The 27,983-nt window shown below is 45.6% G+C and overlaps 2 protein-coding genes across 6 annotated transcripts; both read left to right on the forward strand.

Annotated features, from left to right (window-relative positions):
- The first annotated feature begins 174 nt into the window (after positions 1–174).
- Positions 175–3,532, forward strand: med6 (mediator complex subunit 6). Its single transcript, XM_029138869.3, has 8 exons — positions 175–630; positions 1,204–1,363; positions 1,593–1,684; positions 1,999–2,081; positions 2,184–2,292; positions 2,425–2,540; positions 2,689–2,716; positions 2,873–3,532. Exons 1-8 carry the CDS (start codon positions 564–566, stop codon positions 3,001–3,003), a joined length of 786 nt encoding a protein of 261 aa, XP_028994702.1. The 5' UTR covers positions 175–563; the 3' UTR covers positions 3,004–3,532.
- Positions 3,533–4,325: 793 nt separating this feature from the next.
- Positions 4,326–27,600, forward strand: pcnx1 (pecanex 1). 5 transcript variants are annotated; one of them, XM_029138818.3, is made up of 36 exons: positions 4,326–4,756; positions 5,818–6,032; positions 7,810–7,915; positions 8,710–8,746; positions 9,570–9,635; positions 9,744–11,438; positions 12,262–12,391; positions 13,125–13,318; positions 14,550–14,643; positions 15,081–15,138; positions 15,490–15,722; positions 15,984–16,137; positions 16,339–16,371; positions 17,132–17,303; positions 18,036–18,146; positions 18,341–18,432; positions 18,635–18,744; positions 18,938–19,043; positions 19,136–19,228; positions 19,347–19,497; positions 19,608–19,749; positions 20,016–20,193; positions 20,402–20,510; positions 20,718–20,847; positions 20,943–21,001; positions 21,238–21,453; positions 22,756–23,009; positions 23,082–23,312; positions 23,706–23,806; positions 23,976–24,126; positions 24,219–24,449; positions 24,525–24,799; positions 24,890–25,068; positions 25,172–25,602; positions 25,725–25,792; positions 25,978–26,116. In XM_029138818.3, exons 1-35 carry the CDS (start codon positions 4,604–4,606, stop codon positions 25,761–25,763), a joined length of 6,729 nt encoding a protein of 2,242 aa, XP_028994651.1. In that variant the 5' UTR covers positions 4,326–4,603; the 3' UTR covers positions 25,764–25,792; positions 25,978–26,116. The 5 variants fall into 5 exon arrangements, with proteins under 5 accessions (XP_028994651.1, XP_028994650.1, XP_028994647.1 ...); XM_029138815.3 differs by lacking the exon at positions 25,725–25,792 and adding an exon at positions 26,402–27,600 and having other exon boundaries at positions 4,338–4,756; positions 25,978–26,118; XM_029138816.3 differs by lacking the exon at positions 25,725–25,792 and adding an exon at positions 26,402–27,600 and having other exon boundaries at positions 4,339–4,756; positions 15,505–15,722; positions 25,978–26,118.
- The last annotated feature ends 383 nt before the right edge of the window (positions 27,601–27,983 follow it).

The raw sequence follows: 27,983 nt of genomic DNA on the forward strand, positions 1-27,983 counted from the left end.
TTATATGACATTTTGTCTTTTTTTTCCAGAAATATAATGCAGTGTGTGTGTGTGTGTGTGTGTGTGTGTGTGTGTGTGTGTGTGTGTGTGTGTGTGTGTGTGTGTGTGTGTGTGAGAGAGTGATTTGTTTATCCTCCAACTAAAATCCATCTGGCCTGTCACACATGGCAGCAAACTCAGCTGTCTGGGTGTGTCTCTGGAATTTCGGCTCTGCGGAACGAACCAGAGATGGAGATCGTGGACCATGAAAGCTGTTAAATATGAATGGTTTTATAATAGTTCAACAAAGGATTGTTTGCGCTGCACCACGTGCCTCTAGTGGCAGTAGTTGACACAAAAATTCTCCAAAACAGTGTTCAACAACAAAAGTATTGAATGACAATTTGATAAAAATAGCAAAAATAAAATAAATAAATGTACCACACACAGATTTATAATAAACACCCACAGACTAAATCACCTCTAGTGTTTCTTGTTGGCTCAATTCTTTCTTTTTTTATTTAACGTCCTTTCTACACATTCAATGAAACTAATTAACGCTCTCGAGACGACGTCATCAGAGCATGACATGTTCTGACGTCATCTTTGTGAGACATCTTGTTTACATAATGGCGGCTGTGGATTTCAGAGGTAAGGCTCCTTAATTTATAGTTTTATTTGTAATAAAGTCACAGTTACAGGGCTTGTTGTATCGCTGGCATTTTTAGCCAGCGCTGTAATACTTGAATTCTTGACATGCACCTGATTCGTAGATTTGCTATTGAAGGTTGTGCTAATTTGGAAGCTAGCATTAGCAACTGTTAGCATGTCAGCCTACAAAGATGATTTGTCATGTTACTTTCCTTTCACCATTATTGTTTCTACTCTTTATATAATTTATATATACTTCCGTCAAAATTCTTTCGTGTTCATTGGCTGGTACGAAAATATGCTATAATCTCTTAATAGGTTGAGGGCACTTCTATCTACACTATCAGTCAAATCACGAGTTGTTTCATATAGATCTTAGTACCGTCTATTACTACAATTAATACGACCAAAAAGACCAAAATATTAAAGTCTTGACTGAAGCACGTGCAGAAGTTAAACCTTAAATTTGAGACTATTCTAACCATGTGTACATTACTGGCTAATGTGATTAATGCAAAACCTCTTAAACTGAGATGATTTGAGTTGATTAGTATTTGGACGTTCAATTTGCAGACAATCTTCTTGGCATTTCCTGGGTGGACAGTGGCTGGGTGCCGATTCTTAATCCTGGAAATGTGCTGGACTATTTCTCTGAGAGAAGTAACCCCTTCTATGACCGAACTTGTAATAATGAGGTAGTGAAGATGCAGCGGCTCACTCTGGAGCATCTAAAGTAAGTTCACCCCCCTAAGTGTAAATAACAAGTATTTTAGGGTGCACAAAATTACAGATTTATGTGCCCCCCAAACATAAAAAACCATTACACTTCAAAAGAAGATACTGATTGCTTGTTCATGTAGGTGAAACTCAGAAGTGGTTTGTTGTAGAGACTGATATTATAAGATCGCTTTTGCAAACATTTACAAAACTGAAAGGAAATGTTGTTTTCTGTCCTTTTTCAGTCAGATGGTGGGAATGGAATACATTCTTCTTCATGCTCAGGAGCCAATTCTGTACATAATTCGTAAACAACATAGACAGTCACCAACACAAGGTGAGCAGTGTGCCATCTTATTAAATTGGCGAGAAAGAATCTGTGGCATCCTGGCTAATCAGTTGCCTGAATGTTCAAAACTGAAGTGCACAAATAACTTTGAATGAAGCGACTGGAGTATCTGATATATATGCAAATGATTACTGGTTTCTTCTGTATCAGTGTTAAAATGAAGAAAAAAGAAAACATTCAGACTCTATCTATTCTTAGTCTTGATATTTATTTTGTCAACATTTCTATAACTCTTCTACATTGCAAACACATAACAATCATTTGGGTTGTATTTCCAATTACAATGTATTTCTGTTCTCCAGTGGCTCCGATTGCTGATTACTACATCATAGCAGGAGTGGTGTATCAGGCCCCAGACCTAGGAACAGTGATTAGTTCCAGAGCGGTTAGTTCGATTTTTTTCATAACACATTTTGAGCTGTGTTTTTTTGGTTCGTTGAAGCAATGAGGGCTTTGTTGTAAATAAAACGGCTCATATCTATTTCAGCTTTCTGCTGTTCATGGAATTCAGTCCGCCTTTGATGAAGCCATGTCGTATTGCCGCTATCACCCCTCCAAAGGATACTGGTGGCACTTTAAGGACCAGGAGGAAAGAGGTTGTTTTTTCTATGAAATTAAAACATTCATGGGGATCTCCTAGTAGTGAAATACCTATTACCTAACAATGTTACATATACTAAAATAGTATACTGATGATACAGTATGCTGATTACCAAATCATTTAACAGAAAAGGCCAAGCCTAAGTCTAAGAAGAAAGAGGAACCAAGTTCGTTGTTTCAAAGGCATCGTGTGGACACACTCTTGTTGGACCTCAGGTCAAAATTTCCACCAACATTCTACCAGGTACATGTTACATTTACTCATGCAGGTTACACTAACTTTTTTTACACTCCAGATCCATCAAAGTACTTCTCTTGCTTCCTGTTTAGAAGTTAATGCAAGTGTCATGGAATACAGCAAATGATAATTTGTTTTCTGTCTGCACTTTCAGCCTAAGCCTGGTGAGAAGCCTATTCCAGGTGTGACCTTACAGTTAATACATTTATGTTGTGCTATTTTGTTTATCATATGTATACATTCTATTAAGACATTCATATATTTTTAGATTTTAAGTGCGGCATAAAACGTTCATCAAGCTTCCATGTTTCCTCCTAATCTGTGCTAATATATTGCAGTTGAGGTGAGGAAGGAGCCTGAACCTCCCACAGAAGCTGTGAAACAAGAGGAGAGGGAACCAGCCACAAAGTCGTCTGCTCCAGCTCCACCAAGCAAGCCTCCTCCTGAGAAGAGAGCAAGGCTACAGTGACTGTGACCTGTTACACTCCATAATCCTCCAGCACTATGTGAAGAGCTGCGAGAAATCTGCAACGTTGTCTGGCAAAGTGCTGAATCAGATGGGTTTACAAGACACTAAGACTGCACAGTTATAAGAGTGTCAGTTACTTGTGTTGGTGCCAGGCCTAGTTTTACACTGTATCCTACGTGATATATGCTTCATAGGTTTCTCTCCACAGATGTTTCAGGCAGCTGTTCTATGAACAGGCATAACAGCTTGATGTCAGCAGGGATTTTGCAGCACTCACAGCACATGAGGTTTTTCTGCTCCCACCTAACACCAAGGCCAATTTCGGCTTACTGTTGATATCAGCACAATGTCTGTTTGTCTGAGACTCTGTAGGACAGTTTAATTCTTAGAAAAACATTCTAGTCTTTTCTGAAAAATAACACACAGCTTCTTGGCTTAGTCAGCTTTCTTTTATTACACATATTTTGTCTATTCTGACCACACCAACACTTTGCTTTCTTGAAACTTTTGTATTAAAACACAATGAGTACTTCCTCCTCCTGTGTTTACTTAGTGATAAACTACATGCTTCGTTTCCTGTCACAAGTTTTTCCCCCACTTTTTATATCATGGCATTATTCTCTCCTTTATATTGGCTTCTGTTCTATATATAACCTCAAACTAAATAGTCATAATTGCAACCTCTCTCAAATAATCTTTATCATCTATTGTGTGTCAACTGCTGCTGCCTTGTAGCTTTTTTATAAGTACCTAGCTACACTAATCAGAAAAAAATTATTCGCTTCCAAAAAATTCTGGGATACTTTAACATTTTTATTATCTTACTTCTGCTTGGTTTCAGGGGCAAATCTTATGCTGCAAGTGCAGTTACTGATTAAGTATGTCTCTCAGAAAAGCACATGACATTCACACAATGCACTGTTAAAATTTAATCCAGTAGTTCCAACCATGTAGCTTGCGCATCCCTTCAAGAGAACGTGTCCGGTTGGGTCTATTTGATCAATTTTTAGGTTGTCGAATACTCACAAAAAGCGTTTATGGCTGATTTGGTTTAAATAACCAAAAATTGTGACTCGCTCGTGGTCGTGAATTTTACTGTAAAACGTTTTTTAAATAGTTACACAGTTCAGAGTTTACCCAGCAGGTGTCAACATTTAGTCGTGTTTAGTTCAACCTCCTAATTACACTATTTTATTTAATGCATTTGTGCTTTCTACCATCAGTGCGTTAAATCGTTCGGGTCAAACATCCACAGCCACTGTTTTATTTTATTTTTATCGTGGGGAATTTAGGCACTTGTGTCATGTACCAGCGTATTTAGCGCGGAGCAGCCGCCTCCACGCTGCCGCGCTACCGGTGCCACGAAGAAGAAGCGTCTCGCAGGGCGTGGTGGGATAGCAGTCTCCTCGGTGGAGGACTGGAACAGTGCCCCAGCTGGCTGCTGGCTAGCTGCAGAGAAGATGGCTGCAGAGGGGATTTTCAGGCCAGTGTCTGAAAACAGAGCATCGTTTGTCATGTTCGGCGGCCGCTAGCCAGCGTTGTCAGCCCGCTCGCTCCGTCGGTCGGTTCCGCTCGGATTCGTCGGAGGGGCTCTAGCGACATGGGGTCGCAGACTCTACAGATCCTGAGGCAGGGGGTCTGGGCTTCAATCACAGGCGGATGGTACTACGACCCCGATCAAAATACATTCGTCAACGCGTTACATCTCTACATCTGGCTGTTCCTGCTATGCTTCCCCTTCACGCTGTACATGGTGAGCGGCGTTTTGCTGTCAAATCCGCTATAATCGCTTCCTTTGAGCATTTGTTATGACTGTTGACAGCGTAAGTTGCCGAACCAAGTGTGCGTTAGGATACTAACGGTCGTGGTCTATTATCTGGAGAGGAGACAATGTAAGGTCTCGTTAAACTAACAAAGCGTAACCTTATATTTTTAATACTCTGACAGTATTGAAAACAGACACAGATTGGCGCATTTATAGGCAGAAAAACCTTTGTTTAGGATTAGAAATGTACTAAATGATCTTGAAAATGCCCCACTTTGAGTGTAGCATCCATCAAATAGACAGCACCCAGAGTGCTCTTTTGTTTAGATGTAACGCGTAGCACACCGTTACATTTAACATCCATCAGGATGTTTTAGAGGCGAATGCCAGGTTATGGCCGGTGAATGTGATTTCCTCCCCTTCATCTGCGTGTTGTCCCGCTGTCTGTAGTGATTTGCGCTGACGCTGTCGCCAGGTTTGTGACTGTGAGAGCACAGCTGACAAGGATGGAACGGGAAAGTGCGAGTTTTGATGTCACCCACTCGTTCACCTCACTCTGGATCAGTTCTAGTCCACATGTCCAACTTACTATTTAATTGGGTTTCAGTCCAAGGCCCAGTCCAGGCAGGAAGGACAGTGCTTGGATATATCTGTAGTGGTGTCTACGTCAGGAAGCGGCTGCTGTCTGCTAATTATACAAAGCTCTATATTGAGGAGCTCGATTTGTGGTTCCCCTTCTATTCCTGGAGTGGAAATGTGTTGGTCAGCGCTGTGGTTTATCTGGAGCCACACGTATGCTGCTCTTTGTAATACTGTAACTGCAAGAGGATGCACGGAGGACGCCGGAGATGCTGAAACTGGGGCATCGGACGCCAGTTGTATTATTTCCTCTTTAGTTTTTGAAATACTGAGAAATGCTCGGTGCTTTGGAACAATAAGAAAACGATAAAACAAATTTGATAGAATTGCAATATCACAACATCTGATAAACGGAGACTGATACATGTGGCTGGTTCTGTACCGGTTTCTCCTTCTTTGTCTAATCCCAGGCCCTGCCGCCAACCATGGTGATTGTGGGCATCTACTGTGGTGTCATTGCTGCAATGTTTCTGCTGCTGAAGACGGTGAATTACCGCCTCCACCATGCCCTGGACAAGGGGGAAGTGGTGGAGCACCAGGCCAAGGAAAGCCAGGGCGGCAGAGGAGGCACGGAGGGGGCTATTGTTGGAGGAGTCACTCGTCGGGAGGACAGCAACGGCCCGGGGTAAGTTCACGCGCTGATAATGATGGATTTGACAAACGGGAAACAAAGGATAGAGACAAACTGTGAATGTGAGTTAGCCGCTCAGACGATGAAGTGTTTTGCAAAAGGCTGCCTAGAAGTCTTGTGTCGTGAGTAGATGTCACGCTTCTGATCAATGATCACATGGTGCGTGGTCTTGGAGTCGTTTAATGGCAATGTCAGGTCAAAGGTCAGATCTTTTAGTTGTGTCACACGTGTGAAGACGGACTCCTGAAACCAGAATCAATATCTTTAATCAAAGTCGTCCACAGACTGTAAGTCACTCAAACCCAGCAGGAACGAAGGCAGCTGTGAGGACTTTCAACTTAGTTTTGGATGTATTGAATGCAAACACAATTTTAAGAGGACCTTACTGGTAAAACTACTGAAGACTAGTTGTGTTTTGTGAAGCTTTCTTTTGAATGCGTGTGTGTTAGCTACATGTTATTACATATGCTGGGCTTTATCATGCTCTACAGCTGGTATTTGCATGGAGCCGTTGCCTATACTGTGGATATTTGAGGTCATTCATGTTCCTCTAAGAGCATTTTAGTTTAGTTTTTGTAAACATGTATTGTCTAAATCTATGTTAAGTGTCTAGTTGTAATTTTCTCGGGGCTATTGCTCCATTTCTGGGTTTGTTACAGGCACCTGTGGGCCAGCGATGTGTTTCAGTGTGCTTGTGCATGAGAATAAACTAATTAGGGGCGCTCTTACACAGCTCCTGCCCTGGAGCACTGCTATGAGTGAGCAGCTACAGATCCTCAGCACGCTGCATGCTCTCCCTGTATCATGACCTTTTCTTGACTGCTGTCTGCGTCCCTCTCTCTCCCATGACAGCGATAGGCAGTGGCTAATTTGTTCTGACTGGATTCAACTTTTTTGTTTGTTTGTTTTGGGGTTGATTTCGTCACAATGTGTCATTTTATTTATTGCACAAAGAAACAGAGGTCAGTGAAAAACCAATTTTTAAGAACCTGTACGTTGTCATTGAAGTATGAGACACTTAGTGTTTTAATTAGGGTAATTTATGACCTCATTAGTAGGGCTGCTTGTTTCATTTGAAATAAAGGTGAGGTCAGTCGTGTCTGTTTTGGGGGGAAGGAGTTTCGTTATCCCATGACGTGAAGAAGTGACTCATATTCACATTCCAGCGAGGGTGTTTAGCAGGATGCTAAGAGAGGGGGAAAGGCAACAGGGAAAAATGAGGCAGCAGTCGCAGCTTTGCCCACACATCTGGACCTGCATTCCAGGTTGTCCTGGAGTTTACAGCGGAGCAGAAAAGCCCAGCGCTGGTTAACGAAGGTTTTGACATCACCGCCCACTCCCTCTCTCCTTTCCAGTCCGCGCTGCGCGTTGCCTTTCGTTGCTCGGAGGTTTCGCGTTGTGGTTTGATCCTTTTCTAAAAAGAATGTTGGCATATGGAAATGATTTATAGACAGTCTCTGGCAAGTTGTTTGTTTCTACATACCAACTGGTTAAACAAGCACGTCCGGGCTAAATATAGGCCAGGAGAAAATCCACACGGATGCTTTCATCTGTTTCTGCTCCCATACATGTAAGATAGAGGCGGTTTAACCAAATTACATGGCCTGTGTTCCTCTAAATCGAGTCAGTTTGATTGACTGATGTGTGTGAGGGGGGGGGGTCATATACCCTGGCTGAGAGTGATCTGAGCAGGATTTGCTGGAACGCGAGGGGGGGGCCACGCCGTGTCTGCGCTGGTGATGTGAGCGCGTATTGGTCTGTGTGCTTCCAGGGACCCTGGAGGGGGCATCGAGATGGCGGACTTCATCAGGCAGGAGACGCCGCCGGTGGACTGCAGTTCCAGGAACTCCTACATCGGGATGGAGTCTCACCAGCAGGTAAGCAGAGCGGTGGTCTGCTGCACGCTGCACTCATCCTAATAGAAGATTAACCCCATTACGTGGTCTGACCACCCCCACCATCATTTTGGAAAAGTATGCACTTACACACACAAATATTATTTAAATAAGCTTCTTTTTCATTCAGTTACATTTAATATTCTCAAAGGAATCTACATTAACCAGTTCAGTACTAAACAGGACCCAGAAGAATCAAAGGCAAACAGATGGCGAGTGTTAGAACTTCTATGCAAATCCTGCTGTGAAGAGAATTATTTCTACAGTTGGCACTAACTCACATTTATTTCTAAAACCTGCAGCTGTTGAAACCACCTGTTCAGTTAGTTTTATAAAGGACACGATCCATTCATAGGAAGGTCTAATCCTCCTACAAACAAGTGTCACGGCGTCACCCTGACAGCTTTTAACCTGTGTGAGCTGCTCCTTCTTTTACTGTGTATGCAAATATTATTATAGGCCCAGAGGAAGCGTCTGCGGGTGTGTGTGAAGGGATGTTTTCATTAAAGCATCAGTTTCTCCTTGAGTTCTTTTGCAGTTTATTCTGAAACCTCGGTTTCATCTTGTTCTCCGTCTCTGTCTTCTCCAGCATGCTCATGTCCTGCTCAGCTGGTGTGCAGCGTTAGAAGCCTGTCTGGTTGCATAAATAGTGTCACCTATGGGATGTTGTCTCCATAACGATCAGAACACCCTGTCAGTTTATATGTAGGATAATTTGCATTTGATGCAACCTTTTCATATCCTGCATTTCTTAATCAAATTTGTTGAACTTACAGATCTCATCCAGCCATGGAAAAGTAACAGCTGCCAAAGGTAAACATGACCTCCTTGCGTTTATTAATGAAACTCCTTATACATCAAAAAGGAACTTGTGGTTTTGTTACAACATAACTGTGACCCAAAGGTGTAGTTTAGTTTTACGATCAACACGTCCCTGACCTTGATCACTTCAGCCGCGCCTGGAGATGTACAGTAGTCTGACTCAGCATCACCGTGACCTCAACAGTGTCACCAAGATGAGTCGAGTGTAGGCAGCAATGCTGAGTTTGGGGAAAGAAATAGTAAGGCAGAGCGACCCAGCACAGGGATCATTCTCCAGGAATGCCTCACTGAAGTCAATGAATAAGCTTTGCTTTGTTCATTGTACTGGGCTAGACTTCGGCAGCCGTGTCATCTGAATAATTCAGTGCGTCTGTTCAATGTCATTGTGATTAGCCGGCGGTTTGTGATGACAGGAAGTGGTCTGAAGTAGGACAAGGACTCTGTTGGAGTTTGCCTTTTAATCTTCCTCCCAATGAGGATTGTAATCACTGTAATTGTCTGACTCCCAGGAAACATGACCACTCACAAAAAACTCATAGGGTTTGAAAAACACTGATTGCAAATGTCAATTTAATCAGTTACATCTTTCTACGAAGATTATCAGGGATGTTCTAGTGTTCAAGGAACCAATTAGGAGGAGTTCACTCACCACTAAGCACCCGTCAAGCCACCTCTCTGTCAGTGAGCCTTTCTGAGTGAAGGCAGGTCTTTTACTTGGTCCAGTTATGTGTAGGTATCCAGGGATCCTGTTGTGATTATATTAAGAATTGATTAAAGCTGTCATCTGGTAATTGCGTCTTTCCTGTGTTTGCAGGAGACGTGGGCAGGCCGTCCGATGACATCAGCCTGACTCTTGTGGAGAGCTGCAGTCACGATCACGGTAGAGATGCCCGTCTTACGCAGACTGCATAACCAGACGCCTTTTAATGATTGTGGCTTTGACATGTCTACCACCTCCTTAACGTTTGGTGTCTCACTGTCTATTTAGATCTGCTGTCGGACACCAAGATGTACTGCCTCGTTCCCAACGACTCCTTCGCGTCCCTGCAGCCGTCAACCTCGTTGTGTCCCTCCGAGCTGTCCAGGGAGCCTGCTGATCTCTGTAACGCCGCTGCTTGTCACTTCGGCCTGTCCCACTCCTCCTGTGACACGGAGGTGGCCGCTCATGCATCCGTGCAATCTCAGAACTTCAGGAAGGAGCTCCGTTCGCGGGGCCTGCCTCGGACCTCCAGCTCGGCGGGCTCCGCTTTCCCCGACCCGTGTCTGCCAGACTTCGCGCTCTACCCCCCGCCCAGGAGAGGTGGCCTGGATCCTGTGTCTGAGTTGGAGACTGTCAAGCCGCACAGGCCGGGGACGTGCGAGCAGCAGGACCAGGCTGTGCCCTCCACCTCCGGAGTAGAGAGCTACAGGCACAAGGAGCCGCGAAGAGTCGCTCGCTCAGCCTCCAGGGAGGCGGGGGAGGGCTCCTCAGGACTGTACCAGGTGGAAGTGGGCGGTGGTGGGAAGAGCTCCGGTGAAGGAGGGAAGTCCCAGAGGGGGGAGCGCAGTGCAGATAGCCTACGGAGCTTAAGCACTCGCAGCAGTGGCTCCACTGAGAGCTACTGCAGTGGTACAGACAGGGACACTAACAGCACTGTCAGCAGCTTTCACAGTGAGCAGACCAGCTCGACACATGTAGAGAGCCTGCTCTCGCTTTCAGGGGATGAGCGTGTGCGGGACAGGGGCGATTTTGCCTCCGCTCCCACAGACGGCAGGACTTCAAGCCTCAGCAGTATCAGCTCTCGGGGTCTCGGTAACCTTCCGTCCAGGGAGGCCAATAAAAACCCACACGCTAATGAGCTGACTACTAAACAACCCGCTGACACGCCATCGCCTGTGACCCAAGAGCTGGCAGAGCCCGTCACGTGCCAGGACGAGCCTGGCGTCAGGACCAGCGCTGATGGGTCAGCAGCTGCAGCCGCCGCTGAGCAGGAGCAGGCGAGAGGTGACGTTCCTCCCAAGCCAGGCAGCATCGTTCAGAGGACTTCCTCTCTGACGACGGGGCGGAGCGGGTGCCGGCGGTCGGGCAAGAAACGAGCCAGCAGCTTTGATGCCAGCCGTCACCGGGACTACTTGTCCTTGCGGGGCGTGGCCAAGCCGTGCAGCGCCGTGCTCACGGGGGGTGGGGAGGAGGACTCCAGTGATCAGAGTGAACTCAGCTGTGCCTCCAGTCTCCACTCCACCCACCACCTGAGCACAGACAGCTCATCCAGTGCCACCTCCCGGTCCTGCCGCTCGCCAGAGGGCCGCTACAGGGCCCTGAAAGCCAAGCACGCTGCAGCCGGTAGCTCCTCCACCAAGGCCGTGGGGGGGGGCGAGACCACGGCGCGGGCCGGGGGCAAGCGGCGCGCCTCCCGCCGCACCCCCAGCACAGGCAGTGCCAAAACCCACGCCAGAGTGTTGAGCCTAGACAGCGGCACAGCTGCCTGCCTTAACGACCCCAGCCGCCTCGGAGCTCCAGCGGGGCCCCGGCCCCTCACCACCTCCAAGTCAGACCTGGAAGCCAAAGAGGGGGAGGTCCTGGACGCGGCGTCTCTGCTGGGCCGGGCCTCCCAGCTGGAGTCAGTAACCCGCTCCAGAAACAGCCTGCCCAGCCAGGCTGCGTTCGGGGAGCCTCAGGACGCCACGTCTGCCGCCATGCAGGGTGAGGACACACCGCCTGGGTTCAGCCCGATTCAGGTTTAAAGGCACCGGTTACGTGGAATTAGCAGAATTTTACTGACATGGTCCCAGACAGAACAAACAAGCACATTACAGTAGGTTTGTTTAGGCAATAACTGTGCATTGGAAACCATGTATGGTATCATTCTCACTGCTTCACAGCAGAAGCATATTAATAATACGCTGACAAAATCCTGACTGGTTTGTCTGTAACCCTCCAGACGTGAGACTAAATTATTCACTTATTGCCTTTGTGTGTGTGTATGCGAGAGGTCTACCTTGCTCATTCAGCGTAACCATGGTGAGTTTCCGTGGAGTGACAGTTCTGGCCCGAGTGGAGCGTTCCCCCTGCAGATCGCTATTAGCAGGCTAGCACAGCGTGTGCTTTGTGCTTAGGGCAGACAAACAGCAGCTCGCTCATTAGTGTCAAACACACCGAGGCCTGTAGACGCCTCTGTGCTCACCTCGTGAGTTACACAGTATCAGAGGACGTGTGTTGACAGGCCGACTGTTGTTAATCCTTGTTGAGTTTTGTTGATCAGTTCCATCGACCCAAGTTGTCAGTTGTGGCACTGAGGTGGACATAAGCTCATCTTTAGGCTCTTCGGGAGCAACAAGCTTAAGTGAATTACTCCTGGTTAACCTCACTTGTTGATGTAAACCCAGTGGTTAAGAGCAGCTGAAGTTAGGAGGATGATGAATTGGTTTGCTGCCTTTCAATAGTCTCAGTGGAGGACACCCTTTAAAAACCCCATTTCGCAACGCGCATAGCGCTGACCTGCTGCCCCCTGCTGTGTCTCGTCCAGCCCCGGGGAGCGAGGACGCTGTGGTGTTCCGGCGCGAGCGCAGCACGTTCCGCCGGCAGGCCGTGCGGCGGCGGCACAACGCTGGGAGCAACCCCACCCCACCCACCTCCCTCATCGGATCCCCTCTCAGGTAAGCTGCGTTTGTTGGAGCTCCCTCCTGCTTCCAACTGCCATCTTGTTGCTGCGAGCAGGGCGTCGTTTTGGTTTTTTTCCACTGGATGTGTGCCTCCACTTAGCATGTGATGCCTTTACGCCTCATTGTCTCAAGACTCCACTGTTTTCATCCTATTATCATACAATCTAATCTCAGCAGGCATCAAAGGATTTACTCACAGCCCCAAAGGCGAAGGCCACAAGGTCTGACTGATCTGCTGTGCTGACATACTGCCTCCTCTCAGAACGCCGCATGATTTCACACCCTGTTGCGTCACATTGCTGTTTTTTTCAGTACTAACGATGATAGTGATCATTTCTAAGACGTCCCTTCCCACAGCAGAGGACGTGCGGTAACAGGAAGCTCACAGGCTCTGTCATGAAACAATTACTCTCCACTGGTTATTGAGGGAAAGGGTCCAAATACATGTCAAGTGACTCAACTTGGACATACTTCTGGGTCCTCCACCTCTGCACCGCTGCTAACAGCTGTTCAGTTCCAGCCAGTGCTCTACGTTGTTTTTGCGTCTGTTGCAAGGTCACCTCTAAACGCTGAGCACTGAAAGTTGCTGCCAGGGGTCAATAAACCTACACGCGTCTCTTCACCTCCTTTTCTGCATCGTCACAGTTTATTTTTTATACGATTACCTACAAGAGCTATTGTTTTCTGGGGCTTGTTTCATGTAGTAACCACTTCTCATTCCTTTCAGTCTTCAGGAGGCTCTCAGCCAGGCCTCCCAGCCTTCCACTTCCCAGGTGAAAAGTCAGCCATCCAGAACCCCGTCCCAGGTTACCGTGCTGAGTGCAAGCGCCTCCCTGCTGGCCAGGAATGGAAGCACGCACCTGGAGGGTTCTCAGGACAAGGCCTCCACCGTCGGCACGACCAGCCTGCAGGACGACTTCGGTAGGGCTGAGCGCTCATAGCAGGTCGTAGAGAGGGGAGCTCGTTCATCTAATTTGAATTGGCCCGTGGATTTTATATGCAGAGAAGTTGCTTCAGTATTGTGGCTGGTCTGGAGTTGCCCGCAGAGAGCCGGTCGCGTATATGACTGCTGCAGTCGGTCACAGCAGAGCGCCATTATCCACGGTCAGTGGACTGTCGCAGTCAGTCAAAGCCGAGCCCAATTATCCACGCTCCATTTATCTGTATCTGTGATATTGTGTCTGTGGCTGTCTTTGGATGTTACCCTTTGGTCACAGCGTTCCTGCCCCCAGTGCTGACATCAGAGTGTTGCTGATTGCTGCGATGTTTCACTAATGTCCTTAGAGCGTCAATGAAAAAGGATTGGGGGGGGGGGTTGAAGCACGAGGTATCACACATCCTCGTTCTGAATCTGTAATAAATGAATAACTAGAGAAGTAGAATTAAAATAGCACCTCTCACAAAGTCTGAAGTCTTTACTGAACATCTGTCCAGATGTGTGAAAAGCAGATGACTTTTGCAGAGGAGGAACATTCAATAGGTCAAGTCCTTAATCCATAACATGTAAATGTGTTAGTTAATTTTATCTGATTGACTTATTTGTTACAGGCTTCATTTTTGGGTCACACGTCCTTGAGCACAAGTATTCCTCTTGATTTAGTTTAATTTCCAACAACCTAAGCCTCTTCACCCTAGTAGAGCTAGAACATTTTAATAGCCACAATGTTTAAAAACATGATTTATACTTAACCTGAGGAAGAATTTAGTTTAACTGTTGCTTTAATTCCCATAATCTGAGATGCCATGTGAAGGATTTGGCAATTTTTTTAAAATAAGCTTTTCTTTTGTTTTCATAGCAGCAGGGCTTCATGATCGCTACGGCTATGTCCTACTTGTGCTCCTACCTCATCACAGTTAAATAAATCTCTAAATTTTCACAAATTGTCTTGGAGCGTGAGTGCTTGTCAGGACCAGCAGGAAATAACTGACTCGCTTCCAGCCTCTCTGGGAGGAGGCACAATCACTAAATAATCCCATTAGCTCAGATGAGCTCAGTCATGTTGCTAAAGCCGTCTGATTCCCTGCATGTAAACATATAGTTTAGTGAAATTTTCCCACAGCCAAAGACACGATTTGCTTGTGATTTTCTGTGAACTGACTGTGCCCCTCCTCTCTCACTCTCTCTCTGTCTCTTTCTGTCCCTGTCTTCCAGGAAAACTCACTCCCTCCTTGTATGAAGCTGCCGGATGTGACCTTTCCTTGGTGAATTTTGAACCTGCAACAAGACGAGCCTCTAATAATGTGTGGTTAGTGTCATCATGACGCGGTCATGCCACATCTGTTCTTCTCAACTTTGTTCTCTCTTTGGAACAGATACATTTCCATTAAGATACTCCAGCTGGTAGAATTAGTGCAGTTACATACCCCGTTTACTTTAATACTCTGTTTGAGAACAAACAGAATCCCATTGAGAGAGTGGAAAATAATCGGTGTCAATGTTGATACTATAGTTATTTCAATCTTCTTCTTTGCCTTTTTCGTAAAGTAATTGTCTGTGCGTTTGAGGTAAATAAGTGAAACTACTAAGGTGTAACCTTGAATTTTATGAAATTCCAAAAGGCGAGTTTCTCCATTCAGGTAGAGCAGCAAGCTTCTGTGGCTAAAGTGTTGTTATGCAGCTGAATGATGGCATTTGCTCAACATTCTGATAAATGTTTTCATTCTTTCCTTCGATGCGCTGCAGGGACACAGACTCCCACCTTTCCAGTTCTACCTCAGTTCGCTTCTACCCTCATGACCTGGTGAGCAGCCGACCAGTGGGCTTGTGTGTGTGTGTGTGTGTGTGTGTGTGTGTGTGTGTGTGTGTGTGGGTGCAAGTAATAGAATTTGAGTCTGACAGACATCCATCTAACCAAAACATAGAGAATACAGTTATGCACATACGTTATGTGCTCAGAACATGAAATGTTTTGTCATTCAACTGGTTCTGACCATTTATCCATTCCTGCAATGAAAACCCAGATGGCTCGGAGTGGGTGCAGTGGCTCTGGTCCAGTTTTTGTTTTGGTGTAAGAGCCAACAATCTGATCTGACTGTAAATTGCAATCAAATGCAAAAGGCTTCATTGAGCAGTTGGACTGACGGTAGGACAGATCTCCCTCCCTCAGATCCGCCTGAACTGTTTGCTGACGATGGATCCTGAGCTGCTGGAGCAACAGGATGCAGATCTCAGCCCAGAGCTGCAGGATACGCCGCTGGGACAAGAAGACGCTGCGGCCACAGCTGCCGCTGGCAAAGCCAGGCAGTACTACCGCCTGTGGCTCTTCCCCTACCTGTGGGTCGGCCTGCACTTTGACCGGCTCACACTGCTGGCACTGTTCGACAGGTAAAACTCCACAGATCCACTTTCTCTTTTCTCACACTACAGCTGCAACTGCGTGATTCCATAGGTTTTGGCAGGATGGACATCAACATCACGGTACAACAAGGTTTATAACAGAAGGAAAATGATCATTAACCCACCTTGGCTGATTGTTTTACCTCATTTGAACCAAACCTTTTCTCAAGGAATTTGGTAACTTTCCTTTTGAGTGACTGAACCTTATAGATTTTAGATCCTACACACTTTGCTCCTCTGTCACCGCAGGAACCGTGAGGTTCTAGAGAACGTGCTGGCGGTGGTCCTTGCCGTGCTGGTGGCTTTCCTGGGTTCAGTGTTGCTCGTCCACGGTTTCTTCACAGACATATGGGTTTTTCAGTTCTGCCTCGTCATTGCAAGCTGCCAGTATTCTTTATTAAAGGTAAATAATTGAAAACAGAACTTTACCTCTTTGTTGACCTGCTGAAAACCTAATATTGTTTTTGCTTCTTATTTACCAGTTTCCTTTACTGAGATGTGACACTAACACCGTTTTAAATCAACGCATGTGCTGATGAGTCTTGATAAATGTAAAATAGTGAACATTAATATTTACCAATGATTTTATTTTTCCTGCTGACAGAGTGTTCAACCAGACTCCTCTTCACCTCGACACGTAAGAACCTATTCCTCATTCCTTTCTCTTGCCTGGTGAACAGCCAATAGGTTTATTCAGGGTGGACACATGTTTAATATGTTATGCTAGGGTGTAAGTTGTGTCCTTTTTTTTTTTAATGACACCTCTTTTCCTTTGCGCGTCTGTGCTTTCCTCCCTCCCTTGCGTCATTCCCCTGCTCTGAAACTGCGTCTTTTATTAATGCAGCTCCTATTCAGCTGCAGGCACAAGCTTTAAATAGCCGGCCAGAGTTTAGACCACGGCTCAGTCTGTGGCTCTACGTCGTCCCTCCCTTTCTTTATACCTCTCCCCCTTGTGTAATTTCCTTTCCTCTACCTCTTCCTCACCTCAAGTTGTTTTTCCTCCTTCCACGACACTGTTGACTCACTTTGAGAAATCCCAGTCTATTTAACCTCATTGTTGGTTTGTACACAGTTCTCCCTTAAAAGCAGAGCAACCAGTATCTCCATGGTTTAAAACCAGATCACTGCAGGCTTGAATTCTTCCTCTTGTGTGAAATCTTACACTTATTATTTCTCTCTGTACCTGTGACACTGTCTCATGACTCTATTACTAATAAATGATTCTTTTTCTAAGAGGTAGTTTTTTGTTAGACCATTATATCTGACTAATGCAGTTTATGTAACAACACATTTAGTAGGACTTGCTGGGGAAGATCTTTGACTTTATTTCTCATTTAGTCTAAAGACTAGAGCTTCCATAATGAACCATTTATATCCTGAAAACCTTGTCCCTGCAGGGCCATAATCGTGTCATCGCGTACAGCCGCCCTGTCTACTTCTGCCTGTGTTGTGGCCTCATTTGGCTGCTGCACTACAGCAGCCTGAGCATCTCCTCATCCCGCGTCACACTGTACGGGGTCGCACTCACCAGCTCCTTGGTACTTGCTTCTGCCAGAGACCTTGTCATAGGTAAGTCCTCTGTGGCACTTACTGTACATGCAACAGTGAATGTTGACACAACGAAAGGAAGACATTAAAATGTCAAGGCACAGGCGGGTTGCTTAGTGCAGCAGGTATTTTAAGCTCTTATTATTTTCCAATAACCGTGTGTGGTGCAGATCTGACTTATTGCACGTTAAGTCAACTCAGGACTATTTGCACATCTGCTGTTTTATTGTTTTACTGTTGCATTTAGAACAAAATAAATTTCTAGGTAGCAATACAAATTGTTTGGCTACAGAATATATTGGCACGTCCTAGTTTCCAAACATGCCCAGACCAGACGGTGAAGTTATACAAATATATTTCTTAAAATTAGCTAGAAACTATTTCAAAGTAAATAAAATGGGAATAACCTTTCTCAGTTGTGCCTTTTAACACAATGGCTGCAGCTTTTGTATGAACAGTTGAGAAGATAAAAGGCTTAAGAAAGTCAAATACATAAGTTAAACAAGGTTCAATTAAAAAAAAGTCAGGTAAGAGTCAATCAACTCCTGCACTTTGCAGAAACAGTCACAGAGCAAACAATCCACAAGCCTCAGTCTCCCCCGCTATATTATTCTAGAGAAATGAAGCCGTCATCATCATCATCAAACAGCAATCAGTAAATATTGCTGCAGTTCTCCTTGGAGCCACGTTTCTGAGCACCAGCACAAACCAGTAATATTGTTGTGTTGTTTGTGTATGTGTGTACATCTGCAGTTTTCACTCTGTGCTTTCCCATCATCTTCTTCGTGGGGCTGCTGCCACAAGTCAACACGTTCGTCATGTACCTCTTCGAGCAGCTGGACGTCCATGTGTTCGGGGGTAATGGTGAGTGACTGTGCAGGGATGGCTTTGACCTCCACACAAAGACACACCAGACAGCGGTGCGCACTGTTGCGCTGTATGAGTTATGATATGGCCGGCTCGGCAGGCGGCCGGAGTGCTGATTTGCATCCTCGCTGGCCCGGTGCCCGGCGCCTTCATTGGTCTTATTGCTGACGACCTCTCTGTGTTCCCTGCAGCCTCCACCAGCCTTCTGTCCTCGCTGTACAGCGTGCTGCGCAGCGTCGTCACCGTGGCTTTGCTTTACGGCTTCTGCTACGGAGCTCTGAAGGTGAGAGCAAAGACGTCTGAGAAGAAACAGTCTGGATTTGAACCTCCTCTCTGCTTCCACTAAATGCCAAGATCCTCTCATTTCAAACAGATTGTGATGAATAATTACTTAAGCTTTAGCTGATTTGAGCTCAAGTCACATTTCCATTGTTTTGTGGAACAATGTAATCAGCCTTATAATCCCGGTTTGTTTCTTGTCTCAGGAAACGTGGGAGCCTCATCACATCCCGGTGTTATTTTCTGTTTTCTGCGGCCTCTTGGTTGCAGTGTCTTACCACCTGAGCCGGCAGAGCAGCGACCCTTCTGTCCTCCTGTACGTTTACCACATTACCTCACAGCAGCCTGTGCAGTTGGTGGAGTGTCATTAACTCCTTATCCCATGTCTGCCAGAGAAATGGATCATCTGACACGAGCTTTAAACCGCTGCACATACTAGTCACAGTGTTCACGGTCAGTGTCTGTGGAATCGCTTATTCATATATATGTATTTGTTTCCTGATCTACAGTTCACTGATACAGTCCAAGATCTTGCCTAATTTAAAAGACAAGAACCCAGAAGATCCTCTGTCAGAAGTACAGGACCCTCTACCTGACAAGCTCAGGGCCTCAGTGGTGAGTTGAACTACGTATCTATAAGCTGGTGACTTATTCAGTTTTAATAGTAAAACAAAAGATTTTAAAATGTTGATATGACTACTGCACAGAATGAGCGTCTGCAGTCCGACCTGATCGTCTGTGTGGTCATTGCCGTCCTTTACTTTGCCATCCATGTCAGCACTGTTTTCATCGCTCTACAGGTAAATAATTCACCACTTACTCAAATGTGATGCTTAGGCAACAGTAAAGACATGAAACAGGCCCCTAATCATAGGTTTAATTCATACATCAATGCCCTCCGTGTCCGTGTTCCTGCAGCCTTTCCTCAGTTACGTCCTGTACGCTCTGCTGGGGACTGTTGGGTTGATCACCCACTACCTGCTGCCTCAGGTCCGCAAGCAGCTGCCGTGGTACTGCTTCTCCCACCCTCTGCTCAAAACCAAGGAGTACTATCAGTTTGAAGTCAGAGGTACATTTGTCTTTGTCTGTGTTCAGTCCTTCAGTTTTTCTCTTCTCTCTCCTCTGATTTTAGACATTTTCATTTTAATCACCCTTCTCTTGATGTCCTCTTGCTTGTAGATGCAGCGCATGTTATGTGGTTTGAAAAGCTTCACGTCTGGCTGCTGTTTGTGGAGAAGAACGTTCTCTATCCGCTTGTCATCCTCAACGAGCTGAGTGGCAGCGCCCGAGAACTCGCCAGCCCGAAGAGGCTTGACACAGAGTGAGGTTTCCTTCTATTTCCTGTGCTGGCAGCATCAGCACCAGCTGTTTTGTCTTCATGCTACGCTAACTGCTAGCTGCATAGTATAGTATAGTATAGTATAGTATAGTATAGTATAGTATAGTATAGTATAGTATAGTATAGTGTGTGTGTGTGTGTATATATATATATATATATATATAAGGCCATTGCAACTTTACTATTACTGTTAGCTACAGTATCATTTGTCATGTGTTCCTTTGACGTTCTCTCTTAACGTCCGCCAGGGTCGTAGCGCTGATGATCACGGTAGCAGGCCTGAAGCTGCTGCGCTCATCGTACAGCAGTCCTACCTACCAGTATGTGATGATCCTCTTCACTGTCCTCTTCTTCACCTTTGACTGCCGTCATCTGTCGGAAACACTGCTGCTCGACCTCTTTGTCATGTCCATCATTTTCAGCAAAGTAAGAGGACCAATTTGCTGTTCTGTTGTTTTTTTTGTATTATTATAATTATTTACAGTAAAAGTTAACATTTCAATGTATTTTATTATATCGTTCATTATGTCATTTGGAATAGGATTTCAGATGTGAAATGGTTATAGATTTTCTCCATGCAGCCACACAAGTTCACGCTGATTTCTCTGATGTGCTCTTTCTTTCTCCCTTGCAGTTGTGGGAGCTGTTTTACAAGCTGCACTTTGTCTACACCTACATCGCCCCCTGGCAGATCACATGGGGCTCAGCTTTCCACGCCTTTGCTCAGCCCTTTGCTGTGCCTCGTATCTTTGCTGTGCTCTTTTATCATGACTGTAAGTTGAGTCATCCGTTTTGCTTCTGAAACGCTGGTCAGCAATTTAACAAAATAATGTAGGTTGTGTTTTATAGGTGGTGCTTGTTTGTTTAAACAATGTTCACTTCAAAATTAATTTTATCAAAAGTATTTTGCACACACATCCTTAAATGATCCTTGACCAGAGTCCCTCCAGACTCTGCTATGATGTTTGTCCAGGCTGTAGTTTCAGCAGTCTTTTCCACTCCCCTCAACCCCTTCCTGGGCAGTGCCATCTTCATCACTTCCTATGTCCGCCCTGTCAAATTCTGGGAGAGGGACTACAAGTAGGGAAAAAAAATACACCCCCATATTGAACCTTTTATAGCATTTCTGGTAATGTGCTGCTGACAATGTCCGTTTGCATCTTCACTGTGTACAGCACCAAGAGAGTGGATCACTCTAACACTCGACTGGCATCTCAGCTGGACAGAAATCCAGGTGAGGGCATAAGCTAAGTTCTGATCATGTTCCCTCTAAAGTATGTTGTGCAGCACACAAATGCTTTTCAAGTTCTTCTAGGTATTAGAAGATCATTTAGGCCAAAAGAGAATTTCTTCTCTAGAGTGCATGCTAAAAGGATGCAGTTGTTGTAGCATGAGAGCCCTTCTCAAAGTGTAGTCAAGCTCTCACAGTGACTTAACATGCAGTTTCTTCGTCCGTCTTTGCTTCTTCAGGTTCGGACGACAACAATTTGAACTCCATCTTCTACGAGCATCTCACTCGCTCCCTGCAGCACAGTCTGTGTGGAGACCTCCTCCTGGGCCGCTGGGGAAACTTCAGCACTGGTGATTGCTTCATTCTGGCCTCCGACTACCTGAACGCACTGGTGCACCTCATAGAGATTGGCAACGGCCTTGTCACCTTTCAGCTTCGAGGACTGGAGTTTAGAGGTAACGTGACATGGAAGATGCCAAAGGTGGATTTATTCTGTACTAATGTGTTGTAAAGAACATATAGTTGTAATAAATAAGTTAGCTGTAAATGCTGTAAATAAATCAGTTTTAGTGCAGTGGTGCAATAAGTTTCAGTACATCACCATAGTGTGCAATGTTATAAATGTGTGGCTTGGAAGTGTTACGCTACCAGCGTGAGAGCAGCAGAGCTTAAACTGAAGGAGTCAGGCAGCTCATCAGTAAAGACTAGAATTTATTGTCTCACAAAACTCAGCAGGGAGGCAGGACTTAGCATTCAGAGTCATACAGAAAGTCCCAGGGAAAATTGCAGTGAACTGGGGAGATGAGGGACCAGGTAGCGTGAGGCCTGGTCCGGCAACGAGGCGGAGTGGCTGGTGGATGATGGGTCACATAGCCCGATGATGGAGCCTGAAGGCGTCTGGTGATGTCTGAGTGGAGGTTTGGTAGAGAGCAGGACAGCAGCGGGTGGAACTGGACACAAGATGAGATTAGTTCTAAGTCTGAACATGTGCACAAGCAGAAAACAGGTACTAACTGGCAACAAAGCCTCATCTGGTGTGAAAATGCTGCACAGCTGATGAGTCAGTGTCTTTCCACCGCCCCTAACGATGACCAGGCACAAGCAATCAGTTACCAGGTCATTCTCCTCCCCAGGGCGTGACAGGAGGCACTTATAATACAGTCTGATACAGAAGTCAGTGCATCATCGTTTTCAACATTAGATCTGAAATCAGAGGTTGTTACGACGTGTAAAGTTAAAAAGATGCTGTACCCACCGTATCTCCAAATCCAACAGGTCAACAATTATTCAGGTTTCACTTCATCACGTATTTTCCCACACAAAGAATCAGATATGTGTCTGAGTTGTTTCGCTGCAGTCAGGCCTGTGTGGCTTTATCATTATATCATCGTGTATTTCAGTCAGTGTTGCTGCTACGTGTGACACGCTTGTTAACCTTTCTGAGTGGGTCACATGCACTAAGTGAATTGCAGACACTCCTTAAAGTGTGACACTCATCATGCTCAATGTCAGCAAATTAGCAGCTGTAGGTAAATAAACCCGACCCAAATGACTTGATAGCCCCTATAACTGCCACATTGTGTTTTGATGACCGCTGGTTGTTTTTGCACTGTTTGGATTGAAAATGAAAGTTTGTGGTCAACATTCGAAAGATTTAAAACATACTTAACGCCTCTCAGATGTGGGACTTTTGTGGAAATCTGTCTTTCCCGCAAAAGTTGCGTTGCATTGTGAACCTCTTCGCTTCTGCTGCTCAGGAACCTACTGCCAGCAGAGAGAGGTGGAAGCCATCACTGAGGGAGTGGAGGAGGACGAGGGCTGCTGCTGCTGCGAGCCGGGCCACCTTCCTCACATCCTGTCCTTCAATGCTGCGTTCGGACAGCGCTGGCTGGCCTGGGAGGTGCTGGTCACTAAATACGTGCTGGAGGGCTACAGCATCACGGACAACAGCGCCGCGTCTATGCTGCAGGTGTTTGATCTGAGACGCATCCTCACCACCTACTATGTCAAGGTAAGTGTGATGACACAGGACTGAAGAGCCGTAGATGCTTAGAGTTCCGATTAAGGTGTATTGTCCCTCTAGGGTATTATCTACTACGTGATCGCCTCACCAAAACTGGAAGAGTGGCTGGCTAATGAGACAATGAAAGACGGCCTGCGGGGATGCGCTGAGAGAAACTACGTTGACCTGGATCCCACCTTTAATCCCAATATCGACGAGGACTATGACCATCGTCTGGCAGGAATCTCCAGGGACAGCTTCTGTGGGGTCTACCTGGGCTGGATCCAGTACTGCAACTCTCGAAGGGCTAAGGTGACTGATTTAGGTTTTAATAGGTTTTAATGGCATAAGTGATGTTTTCAGGTCGGATACTTGAACACATACAGTATTGAGCTAAAGACATTTGAATCTTGGCTTGATGTGGGTTTGATACTGACAGTATCCTATGTGACATCTCACATGATGTCCATGACATCACTGCAGCTTTGATGACAATATAGAGGCCTAACAGTGAACATTTGTATTCTGAAATGCCTCGCGGATGTTTGATTGTTATCAACTTTAAAGCAAGACACACATTCTCTGACTCCCAAGAGATAATGTACTTTGCTATCACATGACAGGCAATGAAAATGTCAGGTCCAAAGTCCGAAGTTTTTCCCCATACAAATAAGTTTGTTTTTTTTCTCTTTGCTTCGCCTGCAGCCACTGGACAGTGAGAAAGACTCGGCCCTGGTGCTGCTGTGCTTTGGCCTGTGTGTGCTGGGACGGAGAGCCCTGGGAACAGCAGCTCATCATATGTCCAGGTTATTTAGTAACCTTGTAATGAGTCAGTGATTTAGAATAGTCCAGGGATCACTGACAGACAAAATTAAATAAAACTGTTAAACTGCTATTTAATATTTGTTTTTTAAAGACACTGTGCCTTTGCTCTCTCTCATCAAATATCTATCTCTTCTATTTCTTCCATCACAGCAATTTGGAGTCTTTCCTTTATGGGCTTCATGCATTATTTAAGGGAGATTTCCGCATCTCCTCAGTTCGAGACGAGTGGATCTTTGCAGACATGGAACTGCTCAGGAAGGTCGTAGTGCCTGGAATCCGAATGTCTCTGAAATTACACCAGGTGGGACTTTATCCGTACACACAACCTGCGTTACCTGTGACTGTCTGGATTAACATAACCCATAACCAGCAACTTTTCTGTTAATCTGTCAGGACCACTTCACGTCTCCCGATGAGTACGAGGAGCCGGCCGTGCTTTTCGAGGCCATCTCCTCCCACCAGCAAAACCTGGTCATTGCTCACGAAGGCGATCCAGCCTGGAGGAGCGCGGTGCTGTCCAACGCACCGTCCCTGCTCGCCCTGCGCCACGTCCTCGACGAAGGCACCAATGAATACAAAATCATTATGCTGAACCGACGGTACCTCAGCTTCCGTGTCATTAAGGTGGGGCCTAGATAAAAAAATGACAAACTATTCCTTGAGCGACAGCACTTCTAAGACGCAGTACTTCTTGTGCAGGTGAATAAAGAATGCGTCCGAGGTCTGTGGGCAGGTCAACAGCAGGAGCTTGTTTTCCTGCGAAACAGAAACCCAGAGCGTGGCAGCATCCAGAACGCCAAGCAGGCCCTACGCAACATGATCAACTCTTCTTGTGACCAGCCCATCGGATATCCGATCTACGTGTCTCCACTGACCACCTCCTACTGCAACTCGCACCCGCAGCTCGGACACATCCTGGGAGGCCCCATCAGTATAGGGAACATACGCAACTTTGTTGTCGGCACTTGGCACAGGTTTACATTTTTGGAGATTTGCTATTTATATAGTTTTTTAGTATTATATTTTGATAAGTTGCCAATCCTCATCGACTTTTTTTTATGTAGGTTACGAAAAGGCTGCGGTGCAGGCTGCAACAGTGGGGGGAACATCGAGGACTCTGATGCAGGGGGGCTGTCTTGTGGCAGTGGGAATGGGACTGGAGGGGACTCTCAGCAGAGCTCAGTGTCACAGACTGGTACTGCTGTACCCGTCCCCCCTCACTCATACCAGCCACACACACTGGGTGAGACAGTAGGCATAAAATCACTAATACCGAGACCGGTCGATGGTTATTGCGTTTGCCTGAAGCGTCTGTTCTACTTCTGCCCTCCCCTAACTGGATCCAGGCACCAGCCAGAGTTCCCAGTCCGTGCAGTCTGGTTTGATGCGCCACTCCCCTGCCCGAGCCTCAGTCGCCAGCCAGTCGTCCTCCTACCGCTACAGCAGTAGCCGACACTCCTCCCTCCGCACCTCCACCACAGGCCTGGAGCCCTGCCGACGCTCCTCCACCAGCCAGCTCTCTCTGCGCACGCTCCCCACGTCCCTGCAGCTCCGCCTGGGCTCCACCTCCGACCCCGCCGGTCCCTCTGCCTCCCTGTCCAGCCACAGCATCCCCCCCTGCAAGCGCCACACTCTGGTGGGCCTCCTAGGCAACGACGTCCTGTGTAGCACCGTCACTGACCCCGTCAACCAGCATCACCACTATCATCACCACCCACAGCAGCACAACCCCATGGTCTCCTCCGTGCGCAGAGATGACATCTCCTACAGAGTTCAGGTTTATCAAGATTATACAGAATTTGGCAAATGAAATTTAGGAACATATTAATTGTGTTAGTGTTTTTCATTGAGTTTGGTCAGTTATTTGCTGCCTGGCTCAGTTTTTTTTTTCCTTTACAGACAGAGCTTCTAGTATTCTGCTGGCTAAAGACTAATTGAAGTGAAAAGTTTAGAAGCAACAGATAAAGGTTCTAATATATCAAAGCTAACAGATAAACCATCAAAGCCAATAGATAAGTCATTTGTACCTCCAGCTATTCTTCTGGGTTTGACTTTCTAAAATCTATTTTCATATTAGCCATCTCACCAAATAACCATCCTCCGTCCTGCTGTGAAGCAACTTTCACTGATGTGGTTTTCTAATGTTGTCCAGATCGTGGACGCGAGTCAGGTTCTGGAGAACATTAACTTATCAAAGAGGAAGGAGCTGCAGTGGCCTGACGAGACCTTGAGACTGAGAGCAGGACGGACCTGCTGGAAGGACTGGAGCCCTTTAGAGGGCATGGAAGGACATGTAAGTAGTCTGTAATGCAGCTGCTAATACATGGGTGTGACTGTTTATCCCATTTTGTTTTACAGAGATGAATGAAATTCATCTGTTAGACTGTTGTTACTGTACACATACGCACTAACCGTTTGACCTGTTATGTGAATATGATTTCACTATAATTATAGTGTTTGGGCTGGTGTGTTGTTTTTGTGGTGTCTAACACCCTCTGTGACCTACTTTATAATAATGTTTTTGATTTTATTGGAAGCTTTCTCTCACAACGATGCCTCCTCATTGCCCCCTGCAGGTGATTCACCGGTGGGTGCCTTGTAGCCGAGACCCAGCCAATCGCTCCCATATCGACAAGACCATCCTGCTGGTACAGGTGGAAGATAAGCTCGTGCCCATTATTGAGACTGGTGTCATTGAGTTGGGAGCAGAGGTTTGAGACAAGCACACGCATCACCGGACGAAGCCAGACGTCCCTGGCCTTCAGCAGGATGTAGAAGCCTGCAGACAAACAGGAAACGGGAGTCACACCCCCCTCTCCCGAGTTCCTTACCGCTGAGGGGGAAAGGAAGCCAGGGAAAAATGCAAGCAGAGGCAGAATATACATTCATCCGGCACCCATTTACAGCATCGGCAAACATCCACAGTATCTGCCTTGCTTTGCGTCTCAGAAATGCTGCATGACGGTAATGAACCCTTAAGTTAAGTTAGTTCTTGCTTCTGGGAATTGATTTCTATGCATTTCATTGACTATTTACTTGGCGGTTTTGACAGAGATGAGTGTAAAGAGCGTTTGGAATTTTTTTTTTTTTTGTGCATCAGTTGTCTTCATATGATTTGCCAAACAAGCCTGGTAAAATATCTGCCATGGTTTCCTACACGTGAACGTTTTTTTTTCACTGCCAAGATGACAGAAAAGGTGGCGTTGACGAGCAGGTCAGAGTCAGAGACTTGATGGTGCTGTCCTCAACCAACTCCTGCGTTTTATTGTTGTCATTCCATTGGGATTAATTTTGAAATTTTAAACTTTATGTTGCGCAAAGAAACAAGAACTTGCACTTTTTTTAATTTACAGTGATGCACTACAATCTTTAGATGATAATGATCACATTTTATTTATTACAGAATTGCCTTGGGAATAAAAAAAAATGCAATCATCATTCTGTTTTCAGCCATTTATTATTTTATGTTTGATAAACTTGAAAATAACCTTTTACTGTATATTATTATATCTACATATATATATTTACATAAATATATATATATATATTATATCATGTCAATGTATAAAAGATTTTGTTTTCAATATTTATTACTGTGAACATGGTATTTACACTTTTGTTACATCTTTTTTTTCCATTTTGGGACAAAGGTTAATGTGTTGAGGACCATTGGATTAAAAGAAGATGCCAGATTTTTGATGGGTTGTTTCACTATTTAACTTAATTATTTTATATATGGAGAAATAAAAGTTTGATTTATTGCTGAAATCTTTAATATTTCTCTGCTGATTGATTTTTTTATATATCTAAAAGAGTAAGGGAGAGTTGCGGTAGAGAACAGTCTTTTATTCAATCGAAAGCGTGCGCGCTAGAGAAGAACTTTCCCTTATTTAAGGCGTTGATAGTGTTGTGAAATAGGAGCGGCTTCTGGGATGGTGGTGTGTTGGATGTGAACCATTGTGTTAAATCACATGACACATTATTCATCGTGAGGTAAATCACGTGGAAGAATACCTCCAGTTTGTAGTTTACCCTCAATAAATGTTCAAAAACGTGTTTTAGAACCGTTAGAAATAGCACTTTCGAAATTCTACGATCATCAACGGATGCGATTGTACGCCCTTTACTTTGAATGCCGTGCGGGACAGGGCGCAGACG

This window comes from Betta splendens, chromosome 22, assembly GCF_900634795.4.
Source record: "Betta splendens chromosome 22, fBetSpl5.4, whole genome shotgun sequence".
Classification (NCBI taxonomy): Eukaryota; Metazoa; Chordata; class Actinopteri; order Anabantiformes; family Osphronemidae; genus Betta; species Betta splendens.